Below are 12,198 nucleotides of genomic sequence, written 5' to 3'. Positions count from 1 at the left end.
GATCTTGCATGGAGCTCCAGAGTGAGGGTGATTGACTGTGATCTTGTATTTCTTCCATTTTCGAATGAACGCACCAACAGTGGTCTCTTTCTCACCAAGCTTCTTGCTGATGGTCTTGTAGCCCATTCCAGCCTTGTGCATGTCTACAATCTTGTCCCTGACGTCCTTTGATAGCTCTTTGGTCTTGCCCATGGTGGTCGAGAGATTTGAATGGAAGAAACTGATTCTGTGACAAGAGTCTTTTATACAGGGACAGGACTAATTTGTGTGCCTCATGGGCACATAACCGGTCTGTGGGGGTCAGAATTCTTGCTGGTTGGTAGGGGATCAAATACTTATTTCCCTTAATTAAATACAAATTAATTTATAACTTTTATTTAATGTTTTTTTTTCTGGATTTTTAGTTGATATTCTGTCTCTCTCTGTTAAAATAAACCTTCCATATAAATTATAGACTGTTCAAGTCTTTGTAAGGGGGTAAACTTACAAAATCAGCAGGGGATCAAATACTTATTTCCCCCACTGTATATATATATGCTTTTTATAATTGACAGTTGATTGTTTACATAGTTTCTTTGTCTTTATGTTGTTGGTTGTTTAGATTTGTTCTTTATTCTCTAACAGAGTGATAAATGACCAGTGTTATAAGAACCAAAAATCTCAATGTGTCAAAATGTCCAAGTCACAGCTCAGACATCAGTTTGATTCTCAGAATCTGGGGCATGGGCATTGCTGCTACATGGCTCTGCTGCTCTTTTTTAAACCACTGTATGCTGTTATCTTCCTTGGCACTCTTATAGCAGCCAGTTAGTCTCGCTTTATCATTTATTGGGTTGTTTTCACAGTTGGTTGCAATACTGGAGTTTCGTCCTCGGTATTGATTTAGAGTTTCTATAGGGGAGAGCTTCATCACAACAAGTCTGTTTTTCTTCTGTCTGATTGTTCTGAATCATGGCTCCAACTCTACAATTGTAGATAAATCTAAGCATACTGTGTCTGATTTATTGTTTTACTTACAGTGTATCACAAATGTGAGTACACCCCTCACATTTCTGCAGATATTTAAGTATATCTTTTTATGGGACAACACTGACAAAATTACACTTTGACACAATGAAAAGTAGTCTGTGTGCAGCTTATATAACAGTGTAAATTTATTCTTCCCTCAAAATAACTCAATATACAGCCATTAATGTCTAAACCACCGGCAACAAAAGTGAGTACACCCCTAAGAGACTACACCCCTAAATGTCCAAATTGAGCACTGCTTGTCATTTTCCCTCCAAAATGTCATGTGATTTGTTAGTGTTACTAGGTCTCAGGTGTGCATAGGGAGCAGGTGTGTTCAATTTAGTAGTACAGCTCTCACACTCTCTCATACTGGTCACTGAAAGTTCCAACATGGCACCTCATGGCAAAGAACTCTCTGAGGATCTTAAAAGACGAATTGTTGCGCTACATAAAGATGGCCAAGGCTACAAGAAGATTGCCAACACCCTGAAACTGAGCTACAGCACAGTGGCCAAGATCATCCAGCGTTTTAAAAGAGCAGGGTCCACTCAGAACAGACCTCGCGTTGGTCGTCCAAAGAAGCTGAGTGCACGTGCTCAGCGTCACATCCAACTGCTGTCTTTGAAAGATAGGCGCAGGAGTGCTGTCAGCATTGCTGCAGAGATTGAAAAGGTGGGGGGTCAGCCTGTCAGTGCTCAGACCATACGCCGCACACTACATCAAATTGGTCTGCATGGCTGTCACCCCAGAAGGAAGCCTCTTCTGAAGTCTCTACACAAGAAAGCCCGCAAACAGTTTGCTGAAGACATGTCAACAAAGGACATGGATTACTAGAACCATGTCCTATGGTCTGATGAGACCAAGATTAATTTGTTTGGTTCAGATGGTCTCAAGCATGTGTGGTGGCAATCAGGTGAGGAGTACAAAGATAAGTGTGTCATGCCTACAGTCAAGCATGGTGGTGGGAATGCCATGGTCTGGGGCTGCATGAGTGCAGCAGGTGTTGGGGAGTTACATTTCATTGAGGGACACATGAACTCCAATATGTACTGTGAAATACTGAAGAAGAGCATGATCCCCTCCCTCCGGAAACTGGGTCGCAGGGCAGTGTTCCAGCATGATAATGACCCCAAACACACCTCTAAGACGACCACTGCTTTATTGAAGAGGCTGAGGGTAAAGGTGATGGACTGGCCAAGCATGTCTCCAGACCTAAACCCAATAGAACATCTTTGGGGCATCCTCAAGCGGAAGGTGGAGGAGCGCAAAGTCTCGAATATCCACCAGCTCCGTGATGTCATCATGGAGGAGTGGAAAAGCATTCCAGTGGCAACCTGTGAAGCTCTGGTAAACTCCATGCCCAGGAGAGTTAAGGCAGTTCTGGGAAATAATGGTGGCCACACAAAATATTGACACTTCAGGAACTTTCACTAAGGGGTGTACTCACTTTTGTTGCCGGTGGTTTAGACATTAATGGCTGTATATTGAGTTATTTTGAGGGAAGAATAAATTTACACTGTTATATAAGCTGCACACAGACTACTTTTCATTGTCTGAAAGTGTCATTTTGTCAGTGTTGTCCCATGAAAAGATATACTTAAATATCTGCAGAAATGTGAGGGGTGTACTCACTTTTGTGATACACTGTATGTAAGAGAGAATCTTTTTTTTTTTTTATGAATTTGATTTTAAACCCAAGACCAGTTAGTAAAAAGAACAGTATGCACCATTTACCAAAATTTTGTCTGTACTTTAAAATTTAGTCTATAATATAAGTTATAATTTATCTTCATTATAGAACGCTGAAGAACAAATAAAAATCAGAGTTTTTAATATAGTGGCAATCAAAATTAATGTGCCATCCCACCCCTCCCACATTAAGACTCATTACCAAGCAGGATTATTAATTCTTTGCTTTTAAATGGTATCATTATGTCTGATTCATATTACTTTGAAATAGAATAAATATACACCGATCAGCCATAACATTAAAACCACCTCATTGTTTCTACACACTCTGTCCATTTTATCAGCTCCACTTACCATAGAGAAGCACTTTGTAGTTCTACAATTACTGACTGTAGTCTATCTGTTTCTCTGCATGCTTTGGTAACCCTTAGAACTGCAGTGACGATGACATGGTGGTGGTGTGTTAGTGTGTGTTGTGCTGGTATGAGTGGATCAGACACAGCAATGCTGATGGAGTTTTTAAACACCTCACTGTTACTGCTGGACTGAGACGTCCTGTGACCACTGATGAAGGTCTAGAAGATGACCAACTTATACAGCAGCAATAGATGAGCGATCGTCTCTGACTTTACATCTACAAGGTGGACCAACTAGATAGGAGTGTCTAATAGAGTGGACAGTGAGTGGACACAGTATTTAAAAACTCCAGCAGCGCTGCTGTGTCTGATCCACTCATACCAGCACAACACACACTAACACACCACCACCATGTCAGTGTCACTGCAGTGCTGAGTATGATCCACCACCTAAATAATACCTGCTCTGTGGTGGTCCTGTGGGGGTCCTGACCATTGAAGAACAGTGTGTATTAATTTAGTTGAAATGAATTCACTCATAAATACATTTAAAGAATAAATTAATACTTTAATATTTTAATTAAGTGAAATCTGTTCAGTATTTTTCCTTTAGTGCTGACTCTTGTTGTGATTACCTGTACAGAGGTACAGCCATTATCATAGAATGCCAAACAAAATTACACCCATCATTACACTTAAACCTAGTAAGTTATGCGTCCATAAAGCTGAATCATAAAAATGATGCTTTTCAAGCACTTAAACCACCCATTTACCTGCTGACTGCCTATTGCTTCAAAATCTGCTCATAATAAAATCTAAGTAACTTAGAGCTAATTCTATTGAGAGTTCAGCCCTGCTAATAAACCATCTTGTTGTTTACAGCACCAGACATCTTTATGACCTTGTCAAGTGGCGCTACACTGCGCTGCTTGGATGGCACTGATTTCAGTGTCTCGTCTTTTTTGGCATTCCCAGGATGCTAATTGTCTAATTCTTCTCAATTGTTTTGTATGCTGCAGTTATTTTCACGATTAGGCAGACCTTTCCCTAGGTCCATGCAAATAACAAAAACAAGCACTAATTAGCGCACCTGCTAACCCTTTTTAAAGTGTTCACCGTAATGCTTTCACTGCTGTTTGTGTTGTCGATGTGTGAACTGTGGGGTTGTCAGAGGAAATTAATATTTAATCTCAGACACAGGACTGGGAATGTCAGCTTTATAGAACAGATAGTGTGACTGGCATGCTGGAACATTAACTGGCACCAGTGACTCCTAAATGAACAGTCGGTCAGTTTTATAGTGATTAACTTTAGTACCATGTAGGGATGTAACGATTCACCATATGACATTCCACGATTCAAATCAATTTGACATGTAAAATGAATCGATATTCACTTTAAACAGCAGAGGGCACTGGGGCTTTACACCTCGCCTGGTTGACGTCACTGGTGCTATATGCCTGGTTGCCAAATTCGGGTTTTTTCAGCCAAATTGTGCTTAATTCAAAATTGTTTTGCATAGTTTGTACCTACCTCAGAAATAAAAGGGCATTCATTACTTAGATAAATAAAAGATAAGCACAAATACAGTATTTTATTTTATTTAAAGAGAAATAATAAAAGGAAACTTTGTCATAATTTGTCTTCAATTTCAGTTAAAAAAATCGGGAAAAAATCGTATCGTGAATTGTCCGTGTACCCTTGGTCATTCATCTTTTACTTCGAATCCCAAAGTTGAAAAACAGGAATGCAGGAATGTTTCCAAAAACAACATTGAAAAATAAGAAAATGGGTCATTTTTCGTTTTTCATTTCAAAAAACAACATTGAAAAACAAAAAAACGGGTCATTTTTCGTTTTTCATTTAAAAAAACAACATTGAAAAACAAGAAAACGGGTCATTTTTCATTTCAAAAACAATATTAAAAAACAAGAAAACGGATCGTTTTTCATTTAAAAAACAATATTAAAGAACAAGGAAACGGGTCGTTTTTCATTTCAAAAACTATTGAAAAACAAGAAAACGGGTCATTTTTCATTTCAAAAACAATATTAAAAAACAAGAAAACGGGTCGTTTTTCATTTCAAAAACAACATTAAAGAACAAGGAAACGGGTCGTTTTTCATTTCAAAAACTATTGAAAAACAAGAAAACGGGTCATTTTTCATTTAAAAAAACAACATTGAAAAACAAGAAAATGGGTAATTTTTCATTTCAAAAACAATATAAAAAAACAAGAAAACGGGTCGTTTTTCATTTCAAAAACAATATTAAAGAACAAGAAAACGGGTCATTTTTCATTTCAAAAAACGACAGAACAACAAGAAAACGGGTCATTTTTCGTTTAAAAAAACATTAAAAAACAAGAAAATAGGTCATTTTTCATGTAAAACAACATTGAAAAACAAGAAAACGAGTCATTTTTCATTTCAAAAAACTATTGAAAATAAAAAAAACAGGTCATTTTTTGTTTCAAAAAACAACATTGAAAAACAAGAAAACAGGTAATTTTTCGTTTTTCATTTCAAAAAACAATATTGAAAAACAAGAAAACAGGTCATTTTTCATTTCAAAAAGCAGCATTGAAAAACAAGAAAACGGGTCATTTTTCATAAAAAAAAAAAACAACGTTGAAAAACAAGAAAACGGGTCATTTTTCGTTTTTCATTAAATAAAAACAACATAGAAAAACAAGAAAATGGGTCATTTTTCGTTTTTCATTTCAAAAAACAACATTGAAAAACAAGAAAACGGGTCATTTTTTATTTTAAAAAACAATTGAAAAACAAGAAAACTGGTCATTTTTCGTTTTTTCATTTAAAAAAACAACATTGAAAAACAAGAAAACGGGTCATTTTTAGTTTTTAGTTTCAAAAAACAATATTGAAAAACAAGAAAACGGGTCATTTTTTGTTTTTCGTTTTAAAAAACAATATTGAAAAACAAGAAAACGGGTCATTTTTTATTTCAAAAAACAATATTGAAAAACAAGAAAACGGGTAATTTTTTTTTTCCAAAAACAACATTGAAAAACAAGAAAATGGGTCATTTTTCGTTTTTAAAAAACAACATTGAAAAACAAGAAAACGGGTCATTTTTCGTTTTTCATTTAAAAAACAATATTGAAAAACAAGAAAACGGGTCATTTTTCGTTTCAAAAAATGACATTGAAAAACAAGAAAACGGGTAATTTTTTATTTTAAAAAACAATTGAAAAACAAGAAAACGGGTCATTTTTCGTTTTTCATTTAAAAAACAATATTGAAAAACAAGAAAACGGGTCATTTTTCATTTCAAAAAACAACATTGAAAAACAAGAAAACGGGTCATTTTTTATTTTAAAAAACAATTGAAAAACAAGAAAACTGGTCATTTTTCGTTTTTTCATTTAAAAAAACAACATTGAAAAACAAGAAAACGGGTCATTTTTTGTTTTTAGTTTCAAAAAACAATATTGAAAAACAAGAAAACGGGTCATTTTTTGTTTTTCGTTTTAAAAAACAATATTGAAAAACAAGAAAACGGGTCATTTTTTATTTCAAAAAACAATATTGAAAAACAAGAAAACGGGTAATTTTTTATTTCCAAAAACAACATTGAAAAACAAGAAAATGGGTCATTTTTCATTATTTTTTTCAAAAAACATTGAAAAACAAGAAAACGAGTCATTTTTCGTTTTTAAAAAACAACATTGAAAAACAAGAAAACGGGTCATTTTTCGTTTTTCATTTAAAAAACAATATTGAAAAACAAGAAAACGGGTCATTTTTCGTTTCAAAAAATGACATTGAAAAACAAGAAAACGGGTCATTTTTCATTATTTTTTTCAAAAAACATTGAAAAACAAGAAAACGAGTAATTTTTCGTTTTTAAAAAACAACATTGAAAAACAAGAAAACGGGGCGTTATTCGTTTTTCATTTCAAGATCAAAAATGAAATAACAAACAAGCAGAAATTGAAAAACGGATCATATTTAAATTTTCCGAAATCAACATTTTCTATCAGTTCAACTGGAAATAAACACACAAGCACATGCGTGTATTTCATATATAGACGGTGTAAATTAGGCACAAGTGTTGAAAAAGTAATAATAAAGTAACAACGCGTTCCCATGTTTTTCTGACTTTTGTGTTTCTATATTTGACGTTCATATATTTGCTCTATCTGCAAAAAACAAACATTATGGGGAAGTGATTAACGTACTGGACGTTGTACACCACCGTGATCATGTTGGTTTTATATTGGATGATCGCCTGACATCTGAGACGTCATTTATTTATTTATGTTGTATTATAGTATTTCTTGTTCTCGGGCCAATAAACATCCAAAAATTTATAAAATTGCACAAACTAACTCTGCGGTGACCAACAATCAAATATATTTCAAAAAGTTATTTGGTTAATTTTTAGTTAAAGTTATTTCTTAAAAGTGCATGAAGGCCACTCAGGTGGCGCAGCGGTAAAGCGTACGCTGTTTACCAGAGCTGAGATCTTGAATACATCGTATCGAATCTCGGCTCTGCCTTGCCGGCTGAGGCTGAGTGGCTACATGAACAACGATTGGCCTGTTGTTCAGATAAGGGGCGTTACTAAAAGCCGGATCGGGACTCTCTCTCAGACTAGTGCGATTACGACCTTTGCTGGCTGGTTGGTGGCGCCTGCATGGAGATGGGGAAGGAGTGCGGTGGGGGTGTGGCCCTCCGTGCACAGCGCTGTACCGAACTGCGCTCGTCAAGTTCGATTGCTGTGCACGTTTCGGAGGGGGCGTGGAGCAGCCTCGTCCTCCCCAATCAGGAGCAGGGACCAGCATTAGTGAGAGGATGATTGATGGGTAGAAATTGGATGCGCTAAAAGGGTAAAAAAAAAAAGTGCATAAAGCAGAACGCTGATTAAAATGCATTAAATGTTGTAATAGTTACACAGTGACATGTACGATTAGTTATGACTGTATTACAGAATCCTACACGGAGTCCTACACAGCAAAAAAATATTAATGTACATTTTGTGATGTCATTCTTTTTCTTAGAATACCTTTTATTTAGGAAAAATAGTTCTTGTGTGAATTATAAGTGCAGGGAAAAACTATGGCAGACACAAAAGTCAGAACAGGGGACGTGGCGTCACGTTATTATTACTTTTTGCTCTGTCTTCTCAACACTTGTGCTTGATTTAAACTGTCTATATGAAGCATATATACGCATGTCAGCGCGTGCACACGCTTGTGTGTTTATTTCCGGTCAAACTGATAGAAAATGTTGATTTTGGAAAAATAAAATACGACCCGTTTTTCATTTTCTGCTTGTTTGCTATTTGATTTTTTTTTATCTTAAAACAAAAAATTTATAACACCCCGTTTTTCCATTTTTGAACTTTGGGATTTGAAGTGAAAAACGAATGACCAAAGGTACACGGACCGTGAACCCAGTATCGTGAATCGCATCGCATCGTGGGTAGAGTGTATCGTTACATCCCTAGCACCTTGTGTAGTTGTTTGATAACATGATTGAAGTTATTGTCTACATTTTTAAAATGGTGATTTACCCATTTTTTTATTCTAAAAAAAGAATTAAAACAAATAGATCTCAAACTGCCCTAACCTGAACATCAGTAACACTTTTTTAATGAATCATGATCAGCAATCATTATATAAAATAATAATTACTTGTTTATTAATAAGAAATAAATATGTATACAATTCCAGAGACATATCTCTTTTTTTTAACTTTTATTTGTGTGTGTGTGTGTGTGTATAGTCGATTGGCATCCACTTTATTTTACACATCAGCAGTTAGAGCAGGCTCATGAATACACTTCACCGAAACATCTGAGAATGTGATTTCGGATTATTATTTTCGAGATACAAACATTCTCTCTCACTTACTCGCACACGCTGAGAATTATAGCTCAGCTCAAACAGCTAACATTAGCTTTCTCAATAAATCACTTGTTGATGGAGAGATGATTTGCTTCTTCACTCAGTACACTGTGGATTATTTATATCTAAGGCTTGGAAACGTGTGCTGTGTCCTAAACAGAGGGGAACCGTCAGGGCCCTGTGATGAAAGCGCCTCAGATATTCTAAAAATAACATATATACACCGATCAGGCATAACATTATGACCTAATATTGTGTTGGTCCCCCTTTTGCTGCCAAAACAGCCCTGACCCATCGAGGCATTCCACTACACCCCTGAAGGTGTGCCTTAATGGATCGGACTTGTTTGTCCAGCACATCCCACAGATACTCAATTGGATTGAGATCTGGGGAATTTGGAGGCCAAGTCAACACCTCAAACTCATCGCTGTGCTCCTCAAACCATTCCTGAACCATTTTGCTTTGTGGCAGGGCGCATTATCCTGCTGAAAGAGGCCTCAGCCATCAGGGAATACCGTGTCCATGAAAGGATGAATGCAACAATGCTTAGGTAGGCGGTAGGTGTCAAAGTAACATGCACATGGATGGCAGGACCCAAGGTTTCCCAGCAGAACATTGCCCAAAGCATCACACTGCCTCCGCCGGAGGAGGTAATCAGTGTTATTCACTTCACCTGTCAGTGGTCATAATGTTATGCCCTAGTCGGTGTAATTTGACAATCAACATTTAAACAAACACAAATCCAAGCAAATAAATCATTCATACCTGCTCATTCAATTTGTTACATTTACATTTTCGGCATTTAGCAGACGCTTTTATCCAAAGCGACTTACAGTATTGTGACAGTATACAGTCTGAGCAATTGAGGGTTAAGGGTTTTGCTCAAGGGCCCAACAGTGGCGGGGCTTGAACCGGCAACCTTTCGGTTACTAGTCCAGTTCCTTAACCGCTAGGCTACAACTGACACCCATCCTTAAGCCTTTACAATGTAAAGGCTTAAATAAAAGAAGCCTTTTAGTCCACCTATAAATTCTAAACATGCCAAGCAATAGAAATTCTTAATTACAGTAAATTGACACATCTCCCCTCTAAATGGGTGGGTTTTGTTATCGCTAACTTTATAACAAGTACCCCCCACTGTGAGAACACGGGTGGAATATAAAATTGTTAACAGAGATGGTTCTGCACACACATGTTTAGGTTTTACACAAGTTTAAGTATAGTGAAGTCACATGTGTGTTATGAGTTATGGCTGTAGAAATAAAGATATTGTCATAGTTATAAATATATACAGTATATCGGTTATTGGTACAATAATAGACAATATGATATACAATAATATACATTGTTTTACAGTATATACTATATCCTATAATAAATATAATACCAGATATAGGTATGAATGAGTATAATAGTGGTAATATCCAGAGGTCAGAGTTATCTCATCAATCACTTGTAAAGATCTGATTATAGAGATCTGTGCATCAATGCAGAATAAATTTTTTGCTTCCACTTGTAATGCTAATGCTAACACCTGTCCTGCAGGGGGTGCTATAGGCAGCAGACGGCGTCTCCATGAGGAGCAGTAGAAGATGCCGGAACTGCCAGCGGTGCTGCTGTCGATTCACGTCTACTTCTTGCTAATTACTGTGCTTAACATGCCGCCCTCCTCTCTAAGCCAAACTCCTGTCCTGTCATCTGTGAGAATGGGTGAGTGACAAGATCCCTTTTACGCTAGTCTCGTGGGAAGTCTAGAGACACGTGCCAACCTATACCTCATGCCCATGTATTGCCAATCTATACTAACAGGGCTAGGTTTAAACCACACTAAATAGCATGTCTAATTATTACACTACCAATGGTATAGTTACACACAATGTAAATCAGCATGGACATCACATGTGTGCGTTGTGCAAACCCAATCTTTTTATTAGCTGGGTTATAATGGGCAGCATACATGCATAAATATATATGAATAACAGACCTGTAGTATAAATGTGCACGCCACACACCTAGTCAATTTGTCTTCCGCTGCTGGAGACTCCGGCCGTGTCCGAGGAGGGTATATTCGTCTGTCGTCTCGGGCTACTAACCAATGTCCTTACACAGTGTCGAAGACCCCACCCACATTAGTGTCATACTTAAAATGGCCAATTATGTCTGCTGCAGACATTGCCAATTATGCCAGCTAGAGGAGGGCGCCCAGCCGACCGATAGCAGAGCTGAGGTTTGAACTCTGGAGGTGTGCTAGCGGATTATCCCACTGCGCCAGCTGGGAGCCGCATGCCACACGTTTATGTGTTAAGTTCATCAAATGTCTTAAGGTGCAACCCTTTGCTAAACGAACCCCTGTGCCAAAGGAATTGCCAGCTATACTCATAAAATATCTAAACACTAGGGTTTGCACTGTAACTGTGTTGTGCACTGCTCTGTTACCTGTAAGTAGTAGTTAGTAGAAGAGTACAGCAGTGCTTTAGATAACATTCAAGAGAACTGAATCGAATGTTAAGCCTATTTCTAAAACCATTTTAAATTGTTTGGTTGTTTACTGAAGGTTAAAAATGCTTTTTTTTCTTTTGCAACCATTTTTCCCCAGATGTGATTTTGCTCCAGCAGATCACTTTCACGCTTTCTCAATATGATGTGCTGTTGAGTCCACACTTTATGTAGTGTGGACAATAGCTGCTGATGCAAATTCTCAAGCAGTCTTTCAGGTGTTCATCAGTAAGTGTGGACTTGATCATTTTTATGTGGGAAAAGGCTGATTCACAGAAGTAGTTTGATCAAAAAATGCTGTCAAATATGTGGCACATTTTTATATGTTTGGATATTTTTCCTCAGCCAGCAGATTGTCCAGCAGAGGCCCTTGACTTCATATTAATGTCAGATTTATCTGTCAGATTTCTTCGTCAGATTTCTCCGGCAGCTTCTTCCACGTATGAACGAAACAGCCGTATTTGCCATGGTCTTGCCTGAATAGAACAGTTTTTGGTTTCTTTGTGCTTGGTTGCGCTCTCATCTTCACAAACAGTGTAGGTCACAAAAGGAAAAATGACAAATCGCAAATTAAAGAAACAGTGGCCACATTTTATGTCAATCATGTTGACCTGTTTGAATGAGGCGCGATCTATCAGTGTGCTCTGTGCAGTTGACTGGTAGATCGCGATCTACGTATTGGGCACCCCTGGTCTAAGCAGTTGAAGGTTAAGGGCCTTGCTCAAGGGTACAACAGTGGCAGCCTGGCAGTGGTAAGGCTTGAACCAGCGA

General features: G+C 37.3%; 1 protein-coding gene across 1 annotated transcript in view; it reads left to right on the top strand.

Annotated features, from left to right (window-relative positions):
* The window catches only part of grik5 (glutamate receptor, ionotropic, kainate 5), a 187,596-nt gene that overhangs the window by 129,036 nt on the left and 46,362 nt on the right, over positions 1–12,198 (top strand). Inside the window, exon 2 of the mRNA XM_062992731.1 lies at positions 10,477–10,641. Within this exon, the coding sequence (XP_062848801.1) occupies positions 10,524–10,641 (118 nt within the window). The 5' untranslated portion in view covers positions 10,477–10,523. The remainder of the gene's footprint in view (positions 1–10,476; positions 10,642–12,198) is intronic.

This window comes from Trichomycterus rosablanca, chromosome 3, assembly GCF_030014385.1.
Source record: "Trichomycterus rosablanca isolate fTriRos1 chromosome 3, fTriRos1.hap1, whole genome shotgun sequence".
Classification (NCBI taxonomy): Eukaryota; Metazoa; Chordata; class Actinopteri; order Siluriformes; family Trichomycteridae; genus Trichomycterus; species Trichomycterus rosablanca.
Note: the sequence above shows the minus strand (reverse complement) of the source record. Positions and strands in the feature narration are given on the sequence as shown.